The 24696-nt window shown below is 39.5% G+C and overlaps 1 protein-coding gene across 14 annotated transcripts in view; it reads right to left on the bottom strand.

Annotated features, from left to right (window-relative positions):
- otofa (otoferlin a) overlaps positions 1 to 24696 on the bottom strand; it is an 87034-nt gene that overhangs the window by 2042 nt on the left and 60296 nt on the right. For 3 of the 14 annotated variants that reach the window (XM_072683986.1, XM_072684097.1, XM_072684052.1), the window contains 30 exons: positions 24058 to 24166; positions 23689 to 23881; positions 22553 to 22673; positions 22353 to 22453; positions 21924 to 22014; positions 21723 to 21839; positions 21457 to 21609; positions 20619 to 20808; positions 20076 to 20200; positions 19408 to 19542; positions 18145 to 18306; positions 15400 to 15519; positions 14933 to 15094; positions 13899 to 14061; positions 13410 to 13564; positions 12559 to 12588; positions 12285 to 12419; positions 12033 to 12108; positions 11384 to 11526; positions 11142 to 11279; positions 10897 to 11034; positions 10617 to 10744; positions 9736 to 9906; positions 9480 to 9640; positions 9216 to 9358; positions 8889 to 8977; positions 7641 to 7739; positions 4083 to 4324; positions 3370 to 3548; positions 3109 to 3209 (listed from right to left, as the gene is read on the bottom strand). In XM_072683986.1, the coding sequence (XP_072540087.1) occupies positions 3109 to 3209; positions 3370 to 3548; positions 4083 to 4324; positions 7641 to 7739; positions 8889 to 8977; positions 9216 to 9358; positions 9480 to 9640; positions 9736 to 9906; positions 10617 to 10744; positions 10897 to 11034; positions 11142 to 11279; positions 11384 to 11526; positions 12033 to 12108; positions 12285 to 12419; positions 12559 to 12588; positions 13410 to 13564; positions 13899 to 14061; positions 14933 to 15094; positions 15400 to 15519; positions 18145 to 18306; positions 19408 to 19542; positions 20076 to 20200; positions 20619 to 20808; positions 21457 to 21609; positions 21723 to 21839; positions 21924 to 22014; positions 22353 to 22453; positions 22553 to 22673; positions 23689 to 23881; positions 24058 to 24166 (4070 nt within the window). Of the gene's footprint in view, positions 520 to 1689; positions 1892 to 3108; positions 3210 to 3369; positions 3549 to 4082; positions 4325 to 7354; positions 7454 to 7626; positions 7740 to 8888; positions 8978 to 9215; positions 9359 to 9479; positions 9641 to 9735; positions 9907 to 10616; positions 10745 to 10896; positions 11035 to 11141; positions 11280 to 11383; positions 11527 to 12032; positions 12109 to 12284; positions 12420 to 12558; positions 12589 to 13409; positions 13565 to 13898; positions 14062 to 14932; positions 15095 to 15399; positions 15520 to 18144; positions 18307 to 19407; positions 19543 to 20075; positions 20201 to 20618; positions 20809 to 21456; positions 21610 to 21722; positions 21840 to 21923; positions 22015 to 22352; positions 22454 to 22552; positions 22674 to 23688; positions 23882 to 24057; positions 24167 to 24696 lie in introns of those variants that run through there. The other 11 variants (XM_072684078.1, XM_072684026.1, XM_072684016.1 and 8 more) reach the window with 11 other exon arrangements.

Consider the following 24696-nt stretch of genomic DNA (forward strand, 5'->3'; position numbering starts at 1 on the left):
GGTTCCCAAAATTGAGATTTGAAGGTTTAAACATTTAAACATTTAAAGAACCTATACATCATGTAAATGTTCTATATTAATGAACAGTTTGTTAAAGAACCACAAATCCAAACTAAACGTCTAACCGTTTGTTAGAGTGTTGAAAAATTCTGATTAAAAGTAAGAGTGTAAGATTTGTGAAAAAGTATGGTCGGTGTGCAGTAGTGTCAGTTAGTGGATATTCTGAAAGGAGAGTTCGCAAAGGCATCAAGCAGCATAATTCTTTTTGTGGATGGGCCACTCTGAGGTGGAGGGGGTGAGTAAACTGCTGTTTTCCTTCCAGTTCACTGCTGGTCATTTCAGGCTCCCAGCAACTTCTTGACCAGGTAGCCAGGCATGCTGTAGAGGAAGAGGCCCACCATGATAAGGAGCAGCAGGGCCAGGATAATCTTGATTATAAGCCATTTGTAGCGGTTGCACACCAGGTAGCGGATGGCCTTCAGTGGGCTCAGGAACCAGAGGAAGGTGGTGTCGGGCCGGCTGTGAGTAGGGGTGGTGGAGTAGAGTGATGAGGTTACAGTGAGGGAGGTGAGTAGGCAAGGTGAAGGAGGGTAATGGGTAGCAGGGTAGGGGAGAGAGGTAAGGCGGGTGTTAGTATCATTAATACTAAGCTGGACATTTCTAATGCTTTGATTATATTCTACACTGCTACATAGTTCCCCATTCACACCTTTGGAGATATTCTTAAAGGAATACTTCAGCGTTATTCAACCTAATTTGGGTCTTCCATGCCTGTGGCATACGGTTGGTTACCACTGGCAACAGTTTTGATGCGTATAGAAAACACGCCTACTTGAAAACGCTCTTATAATAGAAGACAATGGGTAGGTACTTCATATGAATTGTCTCTAATAACCATGTATTAACACATTAACAACCTTGTAATAACAGTGGTGATGCACTCACTTAGATTACAGTAATACTTATCTCTATTATTTTCTCTATTATTACCTACTGGTATCAAATTAATCTCTATAGCTATAACACAACATTCTTTCGTGTGCTTATACATTTGTGTAGTGTGGATAACATCTATATTACCTGCTGCTTTTTCTGTTACAAATATTTACTGTGTAATTATTAGTGAAAACGGCATGGTGGTAATACATATGTGTATTTAATCCACCTATAACAGCAAGTAAGCTATCAGTAATTACATTGCATTACAAGAATTGTTAGTGTGTAACAACCCAGTTATTAGAGATCCTCTTTTGAAGGCACAGGGAAATTACTGTCTGTGATATCTGACCACATGTGTGTTGAAATTAGATCACCAGGTTGAAAAATGCTGGAGTACTCTTTCAGTTAGGATGTAACACCCCCCAAAAAAGACAAAATAAAAACTGACCCATATGAGCATCAGATAAATGTCACAAATAAAGGTGATATGCCAGACATAAGGATGCCAGAATGGTATATATATGCTGCATTTTTATACAGAGACTGCAAAAGACCAAGAGCAACACTCAATCAGCTGTACCCCGTGTTCACCTTGACCACTATTTAAGCTTCAACAGAAGAAGGACAAGTTGAGTTTAGCTGAGTGTTCTGGGTTTCCAGCAGCTATAAATGTTGCTCTGGTCACAAAGAGTGAAAGAGTGAAAAAAGAGAAAGAGAGTGAGTACAGAAGGGGGAATGAGACAGGGCTACCGGTGGTCTTCCCCTCTCTCCTCATGCCCCCAGCAGCTTCTTGACCAGGTATCCGGGGATGGAGTAGAGAAAGAGGCCGAGGAGCAGGAGGAGCAGCATCAGCAACAGGGTCTTCAGGATCAGCCAGCGATAGTTGTGCCAAATGAAGTATCGCAGGGACTTCAGGGGGTTCATGAACCACATGAGACTGGTGTCCGGGCGACTTTTCCCCAGAATGCCAGTGTATTTGGGAATGGAAGAGATGAGCAGGTAGGGGTGGGCGGAGGGAGGGTTACAGTCACACGAAAGAAAGAAGGAAGAAAGGTGATGACGAAGGAGAGTGGGAATGTTAGAAAGAGGAAAAGTTAACAGGATACCGGAAGGGGTGTTTTTTTAAATGGCGTTTTGAACACAATGCAGCTTTAAAGGCAAAAATAGATCATTTACACAGTTTTCCACTTTACCTCTAGTGTAGTCCATTAGCCAAGACAAGTCTGCTTTTATAGTTTTTAATAGGGGCTTTAAGGCTTTTTGCCTTTAGATGAAAATCTATTTCAAATAATGATTCATTTTGATTCATTCATGTTTTTTTGCAATTCATTTACTTGGAATAAACTGCTAAATACCTGTAACCAATACAAAATACCACAGTGTAAGCTACCAATACTAGCTAACCCATTAGAGGACCAGAAAACAATACATAACTGGGTTGAGTTCCCCCAAAAACATGTTAATATAAAGATGATTCTTGGATGGTTAAGTGAGCATCACACTGAACACTCTTCTCATTAAGATGATCTCAACACTAGGACACTTTTCAGAAACTCAACCCAGATCAGTCTTTAACAAACAGCAGCTACACCTGCACTATGCAGCCAGTCTGAAGCTTCTTACTGGACAGGTTTAGGAGTGGTAAGCAGTGGACCAGATGGTTAAATTAAATCACTAAGATCATGAACAAGCCATTAAGAAGCTTATGAACACATGATGAGATATTCTGCATAAGCATGAGTCTTAAGAAGTGACAGTAATACTGAAATTCAGCAGAATGCAAAATTGGTACTTGCATGGTTGTTATTCTGTGTTTAAGATGGAAATGCAGTAAGTAGCTTAAGACCCAGTGAGGAGAAAAACAATATACAACATTAAAATGACTCAGAGGTGCTAGGGGTGCTAAGGCTAGGTTAGAACTATTTTCATGACGTTGAGGTTTCAAGCCTGTCTTGACTGATGGAACATATTTGAGGTAAGGCAAAAACGGTGTAAACTATTCCTTTAACAAGACCACCTATTCTTCAATGAATAGTACAAAGCCTGGCCTATATATTATTTGATGACATACTGTCATGGTACATATGGGGAATATGGTCAAACACAAATATACATTCTAAGAGGTCTCTGGAAGTGTATGTGTGTATACTTGTGAAATAATTGTCTTACTTTGGTTTTTCAAGAGGGTCTGGCTCATTCCTTCCAAGGCCAACAGGATTCTTCTCTGCTTCTTCTGCTGTCATTAGATGGAGCTCTGCCTCCACTTTGCCCTGTGAGCAGAATTAACACTGATGAAAAGAAGAATAACCGGGTAATATAACATCTCGCTGTTCAAGCATTCACTGCAGGAGTGCAATTCTGAAATGATTGTTGCTTTCATATGCAAAGACTATGCCTTTCTGTACAATTTGACAAGTATTCATGGCTCACCGTGAGCTCTAGCTCATCATTCTCGTCTCGCGCCACAAAAGGCCACCAGCCCTTCACCCTTTTCTGTTTGAAGATGGAGATGGTTGGCAACTCCTGTTCATTAAGCACCATGTCAATGGAGCACTGCTTTGCTGTTTTTGCTCCTCTAGGAAAGCGGTTCAAGTCCAGCTCAATTGCACCTGCAGGAAGAATCAGCTTAAGTGGTGGAAAAAAGTCTGACCTTGAGAAAATTTTGTAGCTAAAGCCACATCACACACAGACACAGAATTCAACTCTAAGGTGAAGCTAAATGAGATATTTTTTACGTTACATAACTTACATATTCCTACAATTACAACACATTTCTGACTATGTAGTTTGTCACAATGTTCTGAAATAATATTAATTCAATGTGCCACTTGCCACAATGATTTTGTACTGGTTTTGTCACTTAACCTCAAATATGTTTCGAAATTCAACTGAGAATATGCATTGTTTAATGTACTTTATTCAAATTTGTTAAATCAATTCCATTTCAATTTAATTCAATTACTGGCAAAAGTAAGTAAACTGAATAACTATATATATATATATATATATATATATATATATAAATATATGACAGGTATCAATGCAATGTGTTTTTTCATGTGGAAATAATGTACAATTTTAAAATTCCAGTGTTAAACTGTTTTGACTAATAGACTGAGGAATTTTATTTGGGTTTATCATACCCAGGAAGTCATCCGCAGAGAAGTGATCAGCGTCCCACACTTGCATGGTGAGCCGGGCAGGGATCTTATACTCTGTCTCATCCCAGGAGAACAAAGACTCTTTCTTGGAGATCACAATTTTCTCCTCAGCCATGAGATAGTCAAAGGGAAACACAAAGCGCCAGTTGAAGTTTCCCTCTCCTGTCAGAGAGTGGTAGTGAACGTCTGTGTCCTGCTTATCTTCCTGTTGTCCTTTCAGCCAGCTGAGCAGGGAGGTCATTGTCAGTAAATGTACAGCCTTATTGCTTCAAGTAACTTATGTCGGGCATGGAAATCTACAAGCATGAAGCACATACGAAGTTCTTAATGTTCTGACACGTGTATAATTTAAGAACCTGGTAAACAGGCCTTTGTACAGGTTTTCAGTCGGTGAGCATAGTGGGTAACACCACCACGACTCTCCACTTTGCCAGCTAGGGTTTGATTCCCTAGTCTGATAGTCTAGACCAAAAAGAGGCCTTGGGAAAGACTCCTAACACCACGTCCACCTACCTGTAGACATCACTGAAATGAAAGTCACTCTGGATAAGAGTGTCAGACAAAAGTTGTAAATTGAATGTAAATGTCCAGGCCCACTCTAGTGACGTTTACATACTGCAAATGGTGCGCTTTCTTTTCAGCAACAGATATGAAAATATGACACTAAGGTATCGTGATTCATGCTTGCACATTATGAAAATAATGTAAGTACATGCTCGTCCTCCGACATGTCCAAAGGTCAATTTAGTGAATAAACAAGATTAAAAAAATACTAATTTTATAAAGAAACAAAATAAGATGTATTCTAAAAGCTCAAGACGTTAAATAAATAAATGTACATCCCAAAAACTAAATCAAGAAATGGCAGTCAGTCTATCTACCAGTCTATAAGTCAGTCTGTCTAAAAGTCCCAAAAATGCATATTTAAGTTATGTATTGCTTTATAATGCACACGTGTTGTTTTTTGATTCAGACTATACAGAGGGTTGTATATCAAACATCATGCAATAAGTGCTTATAAGTAGGTGCTCCTAATATTTGTGTATTGACAGTATATGAGTAATAAGTGGAAAACTCTATATTACCTAAAGTAAACACTGGGTTGAGTGTAGTAGAATAGTAATTATTATATAATTATTGCTTAGTTCGGATTAGGGTATTGTGAGATTAGTAAAATTACACTACACTCCTAGAGCTTACAATTTATCAAACTGTAAATACAGTCTATTAGTAACACCTAGATAGAACAACAATGGACAAAAAAAATAAATAAATAAAAGTGCTTGGAAGTAAAATCCCTCTCTTGGCTACAGGCACAGTGAATCCAGTGATCACCCAGGATCACGATTCACAAACTGAACACAGCACATTCGAGTCAATTGCCTTATCTTTCTTTCATGACTGGGATGAGTAATGTACTTCACAGTCTTTCATGGTTGCCACTGAGCATCTGGTCCTTGAGAGGTGCAATAACCTCAAAGAGAATTTCTGTGGCTTTGTTATGGGACACCTGAGCACACTTGAAGGGGCATCTAAACAGTTATACTGGCTGCTCTTAAATGGAGAAGTCTGAGTCAGCAGGGCTGAACTGTGTATCTGATGATTTGATTAGTCAGCACAATCCACATAATACCTGCACTCAGCAGTTACTTTTTGAGAAACGCCTACGTTGTTTGTCAACTTTGAAAGGTGCGCAATGAGAGACTGTAGCCCATCCACTGATGCACAATATATGCACTTTCTGACCATGGAACTGCTCATGGAACTCACGAGCAAGCCAAGAGCAAATATGTGGGCAGTCAAACTGACCTTTGAAGAAGTCTGGTGGTCTGCTGTTGATCCCCGAAGCGTTTTGGGTTCTGCTGTTTTTTTAATGAGAGCCCAACCAAACCATTTTTTCAAATATCTTCAAGGCAAAATTGATTGGAATAGTCTTTTTTCAGAATTGTAATATGTATTAAGCCTTCTTTAATTTTCAAATAAATATTAATATTTGAATATTTGGTGGTGGAAGGCTAATTCAAATCATGCATGTTGTTACTGGTCCACAATTCAAGTAAAGTCAGATCAGAAGTCAACTTGAGCATTTGTGCAACAGTCTGTAATTGAAATCCTATAAAGTGGAACCTTGGTTAGTAAACCTCAAAAAGTGGCTAGTGAATGGAGTGTGGTGTTTGTAGTACAGTGGATGGTGAATGTAGTAACATTGTACATGTCTACTTGATCCATGTACTTGACAGAAAAATTAAAAACTGGCCAATAGAAATCCTCAAAGCCTCAAAGCTTACACTAATAAGCAAGTAGCAGTGGACTGAGCCGATTAACCACACTATCAGAGAACAGGTACTAAACTGTACCTTTTTTGGATGCTGAGTTGTACATAAAGGTACCACATTCTGTATCAACCACAGGCTTTATTTATTGTTCTATTTTAAAGCATCGAAGTTATAAAAAAGTTATGTTCGACTGGGAAACTGAATATGATGTAATTTAAGGCACACAACTGGACTCTACTTCTATCTTTTGTTTTCTGACAGGTGGGAAATGTGCTTATAAGTTCAGAGCAAATACAAACCTGAATGCAGTATATATAAATAAATAAATAAATAAATAAATAAATGATCTCATATGCATTGGATAATAATTTGATAAGGTTTCTATATGGTTTAATTGACCCTAACATTGGTTAACATTCCTGCACACATGCCCAGAGTCAAATCTAGTCGAGTGCCTAAACCTTTGCATAGCTCTGTATATAAGAGGGCTTTGCATGGTTGTGCACAGATTAGTTAACTGAGATTTAGACAGTGTCAACATCAGATAAAATACTGTAGTAAGAAAATGCAGCTTATGCAGTTGTTGCCATGCAATCATGTTTAATGCTTTCATGCACTGAGATGTCCTCAAATCCCGAAAAGTGTTTTGGGTTCTGCTGTGTTTTAATGAAAGCCCATGACCACACCATTTAATCAAACATCTTCAAGGCAAAAATTAAAATGCAGCTGCCTACTAAATAGTCATTTAGTCTCAGTGTCAGATTTGTAATATGGATGAGTATTCTTTCCCTGTCAAACATTTAACCAGTGTTTAGTAGTCGTTTAAATGCTGTGGTCCTGGAGGGCTTAAGTTTTTAATTTGCAGTGCTGAAAAAGAAGAGGGGAGGGGAGGCCTTGGATAACGTTCGTGCTTTTTAGTGTGGGCTAGAGGTGAAGTATGGGCAGAATAGTCGAGCCATGCGATGGAATCGTCTTTACCCCCTGACATAGATGTCAGACATCTTCTCTCCTGTCATGAAAGCATCGTCTTCTAGAATTACGTCATCAGTGTTCCAAATAATAACACGAAGCTCAAAGCTAGACAGCACAGCAGCAACGCAGGGGTGGGGGACAGACAAAACCAGACCGAACAAAACATACAGAAGAAACAAAGAAACAAACGAAACGCACAAAGAAAATAAAAACAGGAAAGGAAACAAACAAAACAAAAATAAATGATTAACAAGACCAACCACACGTCTGTCACACACCTGCCCATACCTACCCCCTGACAAAAATGTCACTGGACTTTTCCCCTGTGAAGTAATCATCGTCTTCCAGAATTACCTCGTCAGTATTCCATATTATCACCCTGAGCTCATATCTGGTGAGGTGATGGAGGGAGGGGGAAGAAGGGGGGACATGTGGTCATCTTATGAGCCTCTCTGACTAAACTATAAAAGATTTAACAACATAATGCGATAAAAAGACACACAGAGAGCAAGGGAGACGGGGAAAGAGAGCGAGAGAGAGAGGGAGATCTTGTGGAAGAGAGATGAGTACTTCTGGAGCCCCTTTAGGAAAAATAAGCTCATGATAGTAAGATCAAACAGTAAGTTATAAAAGAGGATTGACTTCTTAAAGGAACAGTTCAGCATTTGGACAGAAATGCACTACATAGCTAAAAACACTTGTAGCAACCATCTATTGTTTGTACTTTTGTCCATTTACAGATAACAGATAACCGTGTCTCTGAAAGTCGCCTTAGGATTATACACAGCACATTTGCCAGTGTTAAATTAACACAGTGAGTATTTTCCCCTGTGGTTCCACGTACAACATTTGATTTATTTATTTGTGCAAAAACACTATTACTATTTTCCAACCTGTCTTTATACCCGGATGGCTTTGTAAAACTGAAATGTAAATGAGCTCTGTTCTAATTGGTTGATTGATAAAGCAGTTCACGCTGAAACACTTAGAACACTTAAACATCCTTATAACGTCAGTGAATGGTTGGGGCTAACTCACTATAGTCTGAAAAGGAGGATATCAAGAGGATATGCTAATCTGTTGACATCACAAAAACAACTTTTTTAGTTTCCATATATGGCCATGTACATGTCTGTGATGGTATAAAAATGCAGTTTGTCTGGTGCTAATTGGTGAGATATATATATGTATATATATATATATATATATATATATATATATATATATATATATATATATATATAAATTAAAAAATATAGGAATATAAATATAATATATATAATATATAAATATAGGAAACAAATTAGGGAAGGTTATATATATATATATATATATATATATATATATATATATATATATATATATATATATATATAACACCTTCCCTAATTTGTTTCCTACATGAGTTTTGAGTTGAGGGAAAAATTGTTTTTTCATTAGTTTTTTTTTACTTTAAATCTTTTCACCTTAAGGGCGGGTGAAATAGTGTGATCTTTATTCTGGGATATAACACTGATTGTGTAAACAGGCCAAGACACACCTTTTTGGTTTCCGTGGTGATATGTCTATGGCTGGTCCTGGTGCAGGTACATCCATTGGGAACATGTCCACCCACATCTCAATCCGACCCTGTAGAGTTTGGACAGGCCATTGTAAAACAGCAAGGAGTATTCATATGCAATGTGATACACACAAGAGTCTCAAGAACCTTTAAGATTTTTTGTTAAATGACTGTAAAGTGGATTATTTTTATTTTTGCATATTTACTGCAAAAACTGCATGAGATGTTCATGTAATAAACAGTCAAATGTAAACACTTCATTGATATCCTCTGGATGCATAAACAGTAAGAGTCATATTACTGGACCTGCTCTATCCCAGGTTTATCTGGGTTAAGCAGTGGTCTGGTCTCTACGTGTTCTGGGACGAGTTTGCAGCCCACTCGAGGAATTTCCTCCCAGTGCTTCAGCACAGTAAGAGCCAAATGCTCTTCTGTTTGCTTCTTTAGACCTGCAGAGCATGCACACACATCGCCTCAGTTGACAGTGACAGTGAGTTTTCAAGGCTTATTAAAATGTTTTGTAGCTAATGCATGTAGTTCCTAATTAAACAAATGTTTAAACTTACTCACCATTTTCGTCCTCGATTTCTGTTGCCCCCAGAAAGATGCGGTTTGAAACTTTAACTTTTCCACCTGGGCCATAATGTGGTCCATCCAGCTTGCCCTCCTTACAAAACTTTGCAAGTATCTGAGTGGGCTTCTGAGGGTCTCGCCACACATTGTACCCATGTCTATGTGCAAGAAACCCAAACCAAACAATTATGCTGTTAAAACCTACATGATGTAATTGTGGCAGACAGTACGATTAGTAGAAGAATTTGCTTACAGAGAGTAGTTGGATGCAATGCCACAGGTGGCTCTGTGTTTGCTGTAGTAACGGTTCTCCAGATCAATCTTAGTCTCTCCAATCAGGTCATCAGTGCCAACTAAATCCCAGTCGTACACGGAGACTGTCAGCATAGACTCCATTGGAAATGTGGCCTCAATGTCAAATGACCTTTAAAAAGTGTTATGAGGATTTAATTAAGCCCATCAGAGCTACAGCTTCCAAGTTTGTAAGGCTCATATGTCAGAGTTCAAGTCAACATGAGTCGGAAACCACAAAGAAGGTTCTTCCTATACTGTGATGTATTTGAAACTAAAACACTGTATCAGAGACAGAAATACTATTTTCCCCTTCTGCTGGTTCATGGTGATGAAACCAAAAATCAGAACATGTTTAAGAGATGGCAAGTCATTACATTTTGATGGAAGTTCACAGAAAAAAATTTTTTCAATTGTAGACAGCTTACACAGAACAAATCTGCTACAACCACTACGGCTAACCTTTCTACAATTGCAAACCCTATTAATACTAACACACCTTTGCATATACTGGTTGGTGTGGTGCAACAGATAACACCACTTCCTGCCAGTGAGCTACCACACCACGTGGGAGACTGGGGTTCAATTCCCCATCTGGGTGACTATGCTGTGCTACACCAATAGAGTCCTTGGGCAAGACTACTAACACTACATTGGCCCACCTCTGTAATACAAGTAATCTTGCAAGTTGCTCTGGATAAGGGCGTCAGCTAAATACCATAAATGTAAATGTTTACTACTGATTGTTAGAGTCCTTCCTTATCACTGGTTCTGCACTTCCCGATCTTCAGCATCAGACATGCCTTCTATTTGTAGGATAGTGCTAAACCCTTCCATACTTACTTCCCAAAAACAGGATTCAGCTGCTTAGAGATGTAGTTCTCCTTGTCCTTGATCTCCGACTTTCCCAACTTGATAACAACATATGGATCAGCTTTTCCGTTTATGTCTGCAGGGTGAAGGTCTGTTGCCTGGAAAACCGAACGGCCATGATTACTTAATTTACAGAAATGTACATTTGAAAATGTATCTTCCCATAATAATAATCTGCATGCAGATCGAAGTGTTTGGAGTTCTGAGTAAGTAAAAGACTCTAGGAGACCTGAGATGCAAAATGACTTACCCTGACAACATAAACCCTCACAAGCACATTGATGGGATCATTGTGTGGGATGCTCTGAAACATGCCCATATTGGGATCGAATCCAGCTTCTCTGGTGATCTCATCTGACAGAGGCAGCTTGTACATGCACAGTGACCCCTGGGTTAAAGGTCATGGAAAGAGATCAGTTATTCCACAAAAAAGGGCAATTTCAAGTTCACATTTCAAGCTCAGCTTCTTGCTGTTGTTTTTACTGAGGATCATACTTTAAATCGGCCCACAATCCTGTCGTCATCCACAATGTTGTGGTCATCATCATCTACGGCCTTCCCTCTGTACAGGTTGAAGGTGTGAAGCCAGTCTTCAAAGTGATCAAACTCACTCTCCAGCTCCTTATTGTAGACCTAAGTATAAACAAAACGTGTACTTTAAAAAACAGCACAAGAATAAATCGAAGTAAATGAAAACTTTGCATAAGAAAGTGTGCTTTTTTCAGAGAAGTACTGACCATAAGCTCATCTACTTTGGGTTTGGGCACTTTTTTCTCTGTGCCATCACTGCTGTGGCTCTTCTTCTTGTCCTTGGAGGTCTTTGTCTTGCTCTTCTCTTTGGGCTTTGTGCCTTTCGTACAAGATTCATCACTTTTGATTTCTGAGGTTAAGGTGGAGGACAAGGGTGGAGTGGGTGGGAGTGAAAGAAATGGGTGGAAACACACACTGAAGACGTGAGAGACCATCTAACACACAGACTACATTTTCATGCCATGATAGGTTATACATTATAGGGTATACATTATGGCTACAAACAACATGAATTGGACAGAGGATGGGTAACAGTAATGGTGTGGAATGGCCAATACCTGACAGCCTGACAAGCACTTGGGTCAAGCATTAGTATTTTGTGTGAAAGTCAAGTCAAAATAGCCTATGTTGTGACCTGGAAAGGTCATAGCATCTAAGTGTGTGTCACATGCTATCTATTTAAGGCTCATATTATTTTCAGTTCTGAATTAGCAGGGCCAGCAACACAAAAACAAAATTTCCTACCAATAAGAGCAGTAGGCCCAAATGTATTTTTGCTGCTGAGGCACTGACAGCTGTGGAAATGCAGAAAAAAGTAATGGGATAAGAGCAAGACACATGTGCTTCTGTGTTTACCTGCTCCCTCTGCTGCAATCTCCAGATCTTCTCTCTCCTCCGCCTCAGCCCATGCTGCTTCCTGTGCTCTCAGGTTCTACATTTGGTGAAGAAATGGGAAAGCTTCAATACCTCCGTTAAAAACACAGATATTTCTGTTTTATCTACTCTTTTCTTTTATAATGTAATGTATTTAGTAATGTATCTGTGTAGTTATGCATTCACCTAGATAAAGAAGATAAAGGAGTACTGACAGAACACATAATCTCTCACCTCCATCATGGTCTCTATAGACGCAAAGTACTTTGACCACCAGTCCAGCATGCTCTCATCTGGCTCCTCTTCTTCTATCTCTTCTCCCTTCTTTTTCTTCTTCTTCTTTTTGTCTTTGTCCTTTTCGTCCTCATTCTGTTAGGTCAGGAAAAATGAATGGATGATCAGAACTGAACTGATTAATGCGTACAGGGTCTTTTGCTAGAAGACACTCATTAGAGAAGTTCCAAAGATCTCACCCATTGTATATAAAGCTTATTGCATCTAAACTTACCATATCAATTTTAACAACAGCATCAGAGGTCTACAGAGAGGGGGCCACAATAAACAAACATCAAATCACAAATCTGAACAAAACAAACAATTATACACCAGCATGAGGATGAAACAAATATATAACAAATACATTACATTTAATAGGGACTTGCACATGCAAATGTACTAATGAAGCAGACATTGTGAGGTGTCTAACTTAATAAGCTCCTTGCTCAAAAAACATTTTCACAATGCGTATTTAGGGTAGTACTAACTTCAGGCTCCTGCAGATGGCACTGCAAGAGAAAGATCAGGCTATAAATACCTAAGGTCAAGGAAGTAGCTGAATTTGCAGGTGTAGTGAAGCATACAGTCATATGGGTCCTACCTCCCAATCCCATCTTCAAGAAGCAATTCTGGCCTGGAAGCGAAGTGATTTTCCTTCACAAGTCATGAAACACGCTGGCAGTCCCTATCCATCATTTTCATTTTTTGGCCTGCAGACTGGGGTTTTGCCACTGCTGGTAGACTGGTATAACTGGACGCTTCGAGACACCTGAAAATTCAGCTACTTCCTTCACACTATGACCTTTGGCACACTCAAATGCAATCATTCCTTTTTGCCCATCATTAACATCTGCTTTGTGACCCATTTGCCACACATCCAACCAGACATTAACTGCACTGTACCACCTCTTCTCAATCTATGAATCTTTTCATGGTATTAATAGGCTGATAATCCTTGTACAATGCCATCTGCAGGAGCCGTAAGTTACTATTACCTTAAGCATGCATGCTGACTGTTTGTTTTGTCAGGGGAGCTTAGTTTGTCTTAGATCTAAAAATATATATATAAAAAAAACAACTCACAGCATCCAGTTTCACGACGGTCTCCATCTTCTTGACATTGGACTCAGGGTCCATGTTGACCACGATGTCACCTGAGGAGTGAGAGATGGGGCGGGAGTAGGGGCGGGAACGGGACGTCCCATTTGTGAGAGCCATGTAGCCATTGGCCAGTCTAGCTGGAATGGGCAGGGTCATGTGGTTGGGCATTCAATAGCCAGCAGAGAGCAGGACAGGACAGTGGCACCAACAGGTCAGAAAGAGGACAAAGTGGAAGGGAAGAAAGAAAATTAGATACAGAATACATAGCTAGAAGCATGCAAGCAAGTTGTTTGTTTTTATGATTTCTAGCCAGACTGGACTAGATACTGTATGTCTTGCTCTTACAGTAGTCCATTGAAGGTAGTTTGGTGAATAAGAATATTCTGTAGCGTTAGAGAGAGGGTTTTTGTGGGACAGTCATGGAGATTTAAAGGAAAGTTAAAGAAGCATCCTTAGAAATTAGGCAGTTACCTGTATTGGCCCAGTTGTTGGCCCTTTTGTCAGGAGGGATGTAGATAAACTTGCGCAGACTGCTCACAGCATGTGAGCCCACCAAAGTGTAGCGGCCAAAAGCCCTGCAGTCCACCACCCGAATATTCAGGGGAGGATGGAGCAGCTCGTTCTCTGGCAGGTCCTGTGATACAAATGTTTCATTGTGTCAGATTACTGTGAGTAAAAGCAATTCTCTACACTCTTTAAAGTAAAGGTGGTACAAATGGCTCTTTGAGCAATGCCATAAAATAACCACTTTTGGTTCCATAAAGAACCATGGTTGTAAAAGAGATGTGCGAGTGAAGAACCTTTTACAGATTTAAAGAAGTGAATATAGATGTTCTTTACTAATGAAAAAGAGTCTTCACACTCTTTTAAAAGGTTCATTAGGCCATTCCCTATAGCATTGGTTAAAGAACCCTTTGTAGCACCTTCATTTTATTTTGTCCATCAAAGGTTTGGGCACACCAAACTTTAAAATGTTGTTAATGTGTTTGCAATACCTGTTATTTGCTCAACACGACAACACAGCTATGTTAAAACATATAATGTATTAACAGGGTTTATATGGAGTGAAACTGCAATGCTATATTAAGGATAACAGCATTTGCTGTTTGCTAGCATTTTATGCCTTGCTGTGATGTCACAACCCATCAGTAGACAAACCCTTTTTCAGTTTTTGTAAATCAACATGAATTGGAAATATGTGTTTTCTTTCTATACCATAACCAGTGTTAGGGAGGGGTGATAGTGAGTGTTTTCTCTCCACAACAGTTGGGAGTGGTGGGAGAGGTAAATATAATATTACTATATTTGATATTTATTACTATATATTATATTACTAAATATTAGTTAATTATATTTTTCTATTTTTTTTTCTATTGTTAGCCCAGGCTAACAAAATAACAAAGTAAAAAAAAGGTTCATTTTAATTTCAGATTGACTTCAAACCACATTTTGGGGCAAAAGATGTGAAGTGTGCTTCAATATGTGCAACTGTCAAAGGGACTCACCACTTCGAACCACTTGACCAGAGTACTGAAGTTTGGGTTTTTCTTGTAGTTCTGAATGAGGGCTGATTGGATCCCTTTGCCTGCGCACTCAATGTCCACTCGAGGCCTGTCAACCTGCGCCAGGTTAATTCTCTTCAGGTCCCTCAGGCCCCAGAACAGGACCTACAGTGTGATGGAGTAGCTCACTATGACACAATCCCTCCAAAACAGAGTTAGCCTAAGCAAATACTGTGGTGAATAGCAAGGTGCATTATACACATCAGTGACAGCAGCTATCTTTCTTACAGCGTTTTGCAAGAGGTGAGTATTGCAGACCTGCTAGGAATTTCAGGTTTTATGGTTGTGCCTCAAGTCCCAGTTTAAATCATATTTCACACTAATATTTGATTTTGAATAACTGAAAGGTCTGGAGGTGTCTATGGGCCAGTTTCTCTTGGGCTTGGCATTGCCTGTACTGACTATCTTACCTCTATGCGGTATCTGCTGAGAACAGGCCGTATGCCCAAAGGCACAGGTAAGATGGGTCCTCGGTCAACATCAGTTGGCCCGTCAATGGGAGGCAGCTCTGTCCGTCCAGCTGGACCAATCTGGGTATAGAAAAGCGGAAAGCGAAATCAGCTAAGCCATATCTAAAACTGTACCCTATTCACTCTCACCTACATGTGAAGGTATAGAGCAGAGCACTGTTATAAAGAACAGAATTCGACAATGTAGTGATCGATTTCGGACACCTCATTTTGCACGTGAGCAGATTGTGTCGTATAAACAATGTGAACTTCACGCAATGATTGCATGCAAATCTTTAAACCAAACATCAAGATGAATTATGGACATTTCATGTCTGCTAGGGTAGCTTTTTTGACTGTTATAGTGCACACAAAAAATTCTGCACTGCGTTTTTGGACGCCACTACAAAATGGTGGAAGCAAGTTGTGGAGAATATGGATTGACCAGATGTTTAGTTGGACTGAGTGGCAAAGCACTCTGCAGCACTGCTGTGCTTATTAGGGAAAACGGGCAAACCGGGAATGAAACAAGTGATTATCTGCTTAAGTTAAAGACAGCTGGACTCGACAGTGATCCATCCAAATTACTAAAGAACCAATGGTCCACAGACATCGATGTGTAGCCAGGAACGTTCAGCTGACTGAGGCTCAAATCACACCTGTTTAGAGGATAAGGCATCACATCTGAGAGCACAGGGTTGAGTGAATGGTCTTAGGAGTGTTTTAGACTGTTTTCAGGCACATTCAGTAGACTGCTTCATGCAGGTTTGCTAGCTTTCGCTCTCACATTAACTTAGCATGTCACTAAACTCTCAACTACAGTGGGCCTGTTTTCAAAGCCTCCCTAAGTCGTGAGCTCCCTAATGTTTCTGTGCCTGTATTAGTGCCATTCACGCTGAACACCAATGCTGACGTCAAGTGCATACCCTCTATTAGCCATGGTCACAACAGACGTTTCCATTTTGCATCGCTGGGTGTTGACTGGGGCTGAACAAGACAATATACAACTTGAAACCGTTGAAAGCACAGAGCTGTACACCCAGTCACAGCAAAACAGTGTAGAACTGCCATGTTTGAATGTGGAGCCGTACTTAACTTGGAGCTAACTAATAGCAATTAATCAGTGCTAGAAGGCTGGCAATGGCAGCTACCACAAACAATAAAGTCACTAAAATGCACATAGTTATGTCATATCAATATATACTGCATATAAGCAGTTGAAGAAGACAGTGATGTAAATGTGCTCATGGATGTCTTCAGCTCTGTTCAGCTGAGGTGCTAATGTAGCAATTAGCTAGGATGCTAGCTAGCTAACTCGGTTGCCACAAACAATAAAATACAAAGTGAGCATAATTATGTCAGATAATTACATACAGCACATTATGTAGTATGATATAGTATACAACTGTAGTTAGTATAAAACTTTATATGCAGCTGTAATTTGTGTGTCAGTTCCACTCAGCTGAGAAGGAAGCTAAGTGATTAGCACGTTGATTAAAACACTAAAATAAGTTTAATTAGAGCCAGAAGGGATGAAATAGTATTTTTTAAGACACTGCTAAAATGAGCATTTCCTCAGTTTTTTGGTCATTACTTTTACTGCTGTGAATCCTAGTGAAATTAATGTAATTCAGCCTTTAGCGGCCTTTATGTAGAGGGTTTTCCAGGTGGTCCACACTTCAATTACTTTCATACTTCATTACTTTTTCAATATTAGTACATAGTTTCATAGTAAATACCAAATAATTATCCAAACTTCACTTACAACACTAACTACCGAACCACAATAACAATAACCCTGCTGTTAATATACACATTATAAAAATATAAAAAGTTAATATACAGTCCTAATGATACTATGGTTAAATATTACTCATTTTTTACTTGTTACTTGTTTTGCAACATTTCCTCCAATCAAACTTTCTGTATATTGGCACAAGACAGAAGCCAGAAGAAAGCAGCAGTAAAGAGGATGGAGTCTGTCACAGAGGGATGGAGAACACACTGCAGAGAGAGAGGAAGACTGCTTAAAGAAGGATGAAGTGTTGCTTGAGGGAAGCACCTTGATCTGAGGGACAGCAAAGTCATGGACAGCAATAAGAGCCCTCCTGATCTCCTCATCGTCATAAGGGATCTGCCAGGGGGCGAGTGAATGGGACACACATGGGACAGAAGATCATGAAAGAATGATGCGAAAAGAGGAAGGAAAGCAGGAAGAAAGACAGTTGAGAAAATGTGCTCTCTGTATCACACTGAAAAAGACACATTATTAGACACAGTAGCTATGTGTTTTCTGAATTTAGCAGACAGTCTTGTCGGATTGTCTGGTCATTTTACCAGGGACGTCCAAACTTTTGCATATTTTATTTATGTAGATTAACACACATTTGAATCTAGACAATTCCACACTTTTGTCAGTATACAACTTAGTAGGCAGTTAATAAAAATATTAATTGTGTTATGACTATGTATGTTTTCTGCTAAATACTCTATTCTTTCCAGTTGATTTTTGACATGCCATGCTTTAGTCCGAGCTCTTGAACAGCTACTTTGCTCAGCACAGTCAACAGGTCTACCTTAACAATATCAAGATCATGTGCTCTAAGGAGAATATGTCAAATATTAAGCACTGTCTTGTACATTCTTGCTAGAGTCAAAGCACAATCCCAGTTTAAGATGTGAATAAGCTTCTGCAGTGGCTTGTACCTGCAACAGCTCGAAGGCAGCCAGCAGCTCTCCAGCAGTGCAGTTTCCTCTGTAGATCTGATAGTACTCGAGCTGGGGCGGGAAACGTGGGGGGCCATAATGCTCATCAACCATCTTGGTAAGTGGCTTGGCAAACGTTCGGCCAATAAACTCAGCTTTCCCCTGCAGACGATAAATATGCACATGCTGAAACGATGTGAAACTATTCACAAACACTAGGGGTCAGTGTTGGCACACACAATACAAGATATCCAGCTCCACATTATTCACTGTGTATTGTAGATTGGAGGGGTTTATAAATTAGAAATGAGCATACTGTATTTCTAATGGATAGGTTCTCATTCTTAGAAATACACAGAATGTATGTAAGGCACCAAATGTAATTTTTACTTTATGTATAATTTAAGGGTTGGTTTGCTGGTGAAGAGTTAGGTCTTGTCCTGGACTACATTTTTCTTTCAGCTGCGAATCTCCACTCAGAATGATACATTCAGAATGTATCATGTAGACCCTGTCTGAGAAATTGATCCTAAAACTGTAAAACTACATTGATAACATTGAATTTGACAAAACCTTATCAACAGGCACTTTCGAGCATAAGGCAGAGGCAGATAAACACTTCTAAATCCTTGTTGCTCAATATTGCTCTCAACTCCCACACTCAGCACTACAGCACTAATACCAGCTAAAACCATACCTACCAACTAAAACTACAACTACAAGCAAAATACAAATAAACAGCATCAGCAGCAAGGAAATGCGAGGGGTGGGAATTTAAAGGAAAGATCTTAGCGAGTTCTTAGTCATTTTTATAAAAGAGCAAAGCTTGCATTTAGTAATCAACATCATCAGTTTCAATGAAGCTATGCCTATAAAGCATTGGTATACAAGCATACATTGGGTCTCTCCTCAGGGTCCAACCCCAGTTTAGTCCACCTCTTGCATGCCTTGTGAAGCTTGGCTAATTGTGTAAACACAGCTACAACAATCTTTCACACTCTACTTAGCCAAAGTGTCATCCAGCAAAGAGGCAGAGCCAGAGAGTCAAACAGGAACAAACATCCAGTCAGGACAATGGGACACAATTCTCCACACTCTTATCAGAGCTGCACCACAGTGCCTTATCAGTCCATTACAGACTCGAAAAATGAAAAACATGCGGAAAACACAAGATTATTACTGGCAGTGTTAGAATTTGGTGTCCATTCAATGTCTTAGGGCGACAGGAAAATGACGTAAGTCCTGAGAAATACAGAATCTTACCACAGTGTCCTGGTCATAAATTTCTATCACAATGATAGGAGGGTCATCGCGGAGTTCGGTCGCCTCACCATAGAGCTCCACGTTATCAAACACCAACAGCTGGTCCCATGTAGGACAGAGTGTTTCACTGAGCACCTGAAACAAACAAACATGCCTATATAATAAAGTAAAGAGCATACATTAAGGTATCCATCAGTATACTATATGTCCAAAAGTATTCAGACACCCCTTCTAATTAGTGAATGAGACTATTTCAAGGTGCACCCATTGCTAAAACAGGCACATGCAGCTTGTATGATCTACATATATCTCCAAAGCACTGCCCCGAGCTTAAGGTCACCGTGCCCAATGCCATGCGTCAGCTACCCAGAATTGTGAACCAGTGATATCAGGAGTGATAGAGCTCCACCCCGGTACCTTTTTGATGAGCTTGAGTGGTGTGATCTGGAAAGATCTATCCAATATCAGTACCTGACCCCACTAATGCTGGGGCTAGGGGACTGGGACTAGGGCTGAATACAATGAAATCTCCACAGCAATGTTCACAGAAGAACAGAGGTGCCTTTTAATGCAGCCAAGTGGTGTGTTGGATTTGTAGGTGTCTACAAACATTTGGACATGTATAGTATAGTAAGGTAGTTATATTTATTAAACTCAATGGGACACACCTCTGTAACCTGGCTGTGTGTGGAAAAGAATACTCTTGCAAACGGGTCAGAAAGGCCACTAGTATCAGCAGCAAACAGACTGCGAGCCTGATACATGTGAGCCCTCAGCTGGAACACCTGCTTCACTAAAGGGAGGGATGAGAGAAGTCATGAAATCAGTGTAAACCTTTTTTTCAAGCCAAAATATCAGCCGACTGAAGAAAACCAGTGTACGACTTTTTGAAAAGATGGTCTTTTACCCACTCAGACACTTTGATCACCATCATCTGCATGGCTGTAATGCAATATATAAACTGTGTATCTCCGTTTTTTGACAATGTGAATCTGGCAGGCTTACATTTCATGATAAATGGATCAGTAGAAATTATCCAAAATGGCCTACAATAAAATCTTTTTACACTGACTTTCATTAAAAGTAAAAAGCTTTTTTTCTTCTAATGTAAAGTTACCACGGTACGATATTTTTGTGTAACTGCAACAATATATACAGGTTCTCAGAAGGTATTAAAAGAAGAGAGCATGGCATAATTGCGTGGCACTTACTGTTATACATAAGGCTGATGGGTGGCACAGCCTGTAGGCCTGTGCCCTTCACTGCTTTATTCTCCTCAAAGCCACTGGGCAGACCACTAAGGAAGTCCTTCCTCTGTTTATTCAGACCCAACCACAGGTACATCTCCAGCTTAGCCTGGACCGTCCAGCCAGCCGGGCCGAAGCCCTTCTTTCCAGGCAACTGCATATGAACAGAAAAACTATGTAAAAGTCTCAACAACAACACAACAGTTAGCTCAGCTAAGGGAATTGATTGCAGTAAAATCCAGAGTAAAAGACATTTTTTTGGTGTCTGAAGTTTGTGCTGCAGGTCATAATGAGGAAAATAGAGTCTGAATCACCAGACACACGCCTCAAATCTGCACACTTTCTCATCATCAACCTGTGTCAGTATTAATCAGTCCATTGCTGCATTAACCTGCAGTTAGTGTTTCTGCTGTGCAGCCTCAGCTTTCTGTCCTTGACTGACAGAAGTTAAAGCAGACATGGTCTGCTGCTGCTGTAGCCCATCTGCCTTAAGGTTGGATGTGCTGTGCATTCTAAGATGATTTTCTGTTCACAACAACTGTACACAGGCCTAATAAAGTGTGTCTATGAACTGTATTTGTGCTTATACAAGTATTTGTACATTGATTTTTTTTTTAATATTAGTTATTCTTGTGTTATATGCTGTTTTGTTATTCAACAATAGTTGGGAGAAACAGTGTGGTGGAATATATTTCATTTTTGAACATTAAAAAATAGGGAAAAAAAACAACAATACAAAAAAACTATCAGGAACCAGTACAAAAAGCACAAATAAAGAATACAAAGACAGAAAGAAACTTACCCGGAGAAAGACAGCTTTAACTTTTCCACAGTCTTTGCCCATCTCCTCGTCTACTATAGAGTACAGGATGTCTTTGGAGGGAATGCGTGCGTACGCTATACGCTTATTGTTACTCATCATCCATATGAACATGTCAGGAATACTATGCTGGGGCTGGATGAAATAAAGATGCCACAGATTCAAAAGCAAATGAGTATTCATACAGAAATGTAGTGTGATGTTTCTGTGCCTTTTTGAAATTCTGTGGGGTTCTGGTTGTATCTAACCTCATCAGCCAGGAAACGGAGCCTTTGGAGGAAATTCAGAGCCAGTTTGAGTTTGTCTCTCACTGTGTTCCTCTTCACTTGGGAGCGGATTGTCTTGGCCTGCTGACCCATGCTCTCCTACCAACCACACAGAAGGATACACCAGTTAACCAGTACTGTGTTCAATGAGTTTCTCAGTCTCAGTGAAATATGATGCCATACCATCTCCCTCATGCAAGACTTCAGCCTTTCCCGATCTAATTTAGTTCTGCCCGCCTGGTTCTGATCTTTGTTGGCCAGAGTGACAAATCGACTGTGAGAATAAAGAATCAGAGAAAACGAAAAGATAATTGTTCAAAGTAGATTGGAAATCACAGCTAAGAACACACACACACACACACACACACACACACACACACACATACACATACACACACACACTGCTGATGAGCTCATTCATTTTTCTATTATTGCCTATTTCAGGAATGTGCTGAATTTATTTGTACCGTTCTCTACTAATTAAACCAATTCTCAAGTCAGGGCTGTTAATAAGAGCTCTAGGATCTTTTATGATAGGCATTTTAAGTACTACATTATCATAAGAGTAGCTTTTAGATTCACTCACACACGCACACACATACACACACACACCTGCAGCCAGTGCTCAGCTCCTCTAGAACACCCCTCAGCCTGCGTTCAGGATAAGCCTTCTCCGTTTTTATGATTTCCTGAACATCATTCAGACCTTCTTCCTGTCAAACACACGCACATATTCTCTGATCTGAGTCCATTGTTCCAACTTACACAAGACCTTTTGGGTTTTATCAGAAACCTGAGTAAAATCATCTAACCAGTTTATCTGCAATCTTGTCCATGATGTTTGAGTTGTAGAGGCGCCTCCTCTGATCCTGCCACCAACTCTTAATGTAGATGCACGGCTTCTTCTCAAAATACGGCAAGTGAAAGTAGTTCCTGAGGAAGATGGAATGCGCAATGTTAGTCAACAGTCTCCATGAGACTGTTAAAAAATGACCTGCTATTTATAGACTAAAACATACTCCTAGTGAAAGACATGCTGGCCAAAATGTCAATGTATTTAAACCCTGTCTACACCCAGCCTGCATTAAATCAATCAAATCAATATTCAACTTCTCCAGCTTCTCTTATTTAATCCCAATGGAATACGGCTATGCTCTAATTAGGAATGCATCGATACAGACTGAAATCCTATTATAGCAGATACAGATATGATATCTAATATTTTATATTAGGTATTTATGATATACTTAAAATATATACTTTTTACATTAATTTAAATAGTATTATTCAGGTAGTTTACACTACTTAACAGAAAGCCTCATGTAAAGACATTTCCAACAGCTGGTGAATGTAACTGAATATTTGTTATTCTTATGTCTTCTTGCTCAAGGATCTCTATTTTTCCCTGAATTCATGCTAGTAGTGACTGCAGAGGTTTCTGTGCATGCACAAGCTAAAAATACGGTGCTAAATGATCAATTATTGCCAATATAGGCTATAATTTTATTTTTTCCATTTAGTGACAAAACATACAGGACACTGTACATTGAAATATCATGCATCCCTAATTCTAATGTCTGAGGGCAACAGTGACATTTATGCAACCATTTGTCCTTGAGTTTTAATCCTTCAAAGTATTCTGAGTGACACTATAGAAGACCCATTTGTTGGTTTTGTGAAGAACCCTAGTTACTGGAGGTAACTATTTTTTAAAAGAATGTGAATGTCCATATAATGTAAATATTATATACCACTACTAACCTTTCCTCCTAGCTTTATAATGAAATATTATTTATAACTTATATATAATTTGACAGTATTCTTTTTGATTAATTAAGTTATTATTTAGGATTTATTTTTTATTTTAAGTTTAAGTAGATACTGAGTAATAAGCCATAAAATTAAAGACTGCCTAATAAGCCTATCGTTGTGATCAGTAGACTCTGACCTGTCAGTGATTACTGGTTTCATGGGAGGGCTGGAGGACACTGACACCAGATCTCCATCATCATCAGCCTCTTCATCACTAGAGTTCTGGATCAGCTCTGACTCTTCTTCATCACTTTCCCCTCCGCCCTCCCTCTTCTTCGTCTTCCCTGCCACTGGCTTGCTCACTCCATCTAACTGGTTACCATAGTTGCCTGGAGAGAAGAACACATCATTTAGGTCAGAAACACTGGATGTACAGTTTTATGTTGGCCATTTTAACAGAGAAGCGCAGTGGCAATATCTTCAAGCTCCACGGGAATGGTTTTCCATCTATGCAATTTAGCAACGTAGGCGTGTATCATTTCTATTAGGCAAATAGGACACCCACCAATAGTGACTTCAAAGTTGATTGGTTTATCTCCTATCTTTCTGTCAATCATGGTGGCCTCCAGGAATGAGCCGAAAAGGAAGAACTCTTCCACTTTCCCTGTTGCACTCTGAATGGAGGACACAAAGAGGACAGACAGACATTTGAAAAGGGTTCATGCAAGATTCTTAGTGGAAGTCATACAAGGTTCTCAGCTGCAACTTTTCTGCTTCTTTCTTGTCTTATGTAGAAGCCTGTCAGAATGAAAGTTATATAACATATCATTCTTCTCCAGAACTCTCACTATTTTGTTTGTTGACCTTGGGTGTGATCTGCCCAAGTTTGCTCTAAACTCAGTCATTAGTAATTCTAAACCACTCTCTAAAGCAGTCTCAAGACAGGGAGAGGGCATCACTCTGAGCTGCATCTGAAAGAATTCATGGCTGAGATAACAAAAGCACAACCCTACAGTAGAAGTCCTAAGGGGACACCCCTGGAACGAAGCAATGATTTCTCTGATCATCATTTCAAACTCACAACCGCTAACCCCCAGGGCCCTTATCTGTCTCTCTTTCACTGCTCCATTCTGTGAGTTTTGTTCTGCCTCATTAAATTAGCATGTTCAAGAATATAAAATATGCTAAATGTGAAAAATGAACT

This window comes from Salminus brasiliensis, chromosome 1, assembly GCF_030463535.1.
Source record: "Salminus brasiliensis chromosome 1, fSalBra1.hap2, whole genome shotgun sequence".
NCBI classification, from domain to species: Eukaryota; Metazoa; Chordata; class Actinopteri; order Characiformes; family Bryconidae; genus Salminus; species Salminus brasiliensis.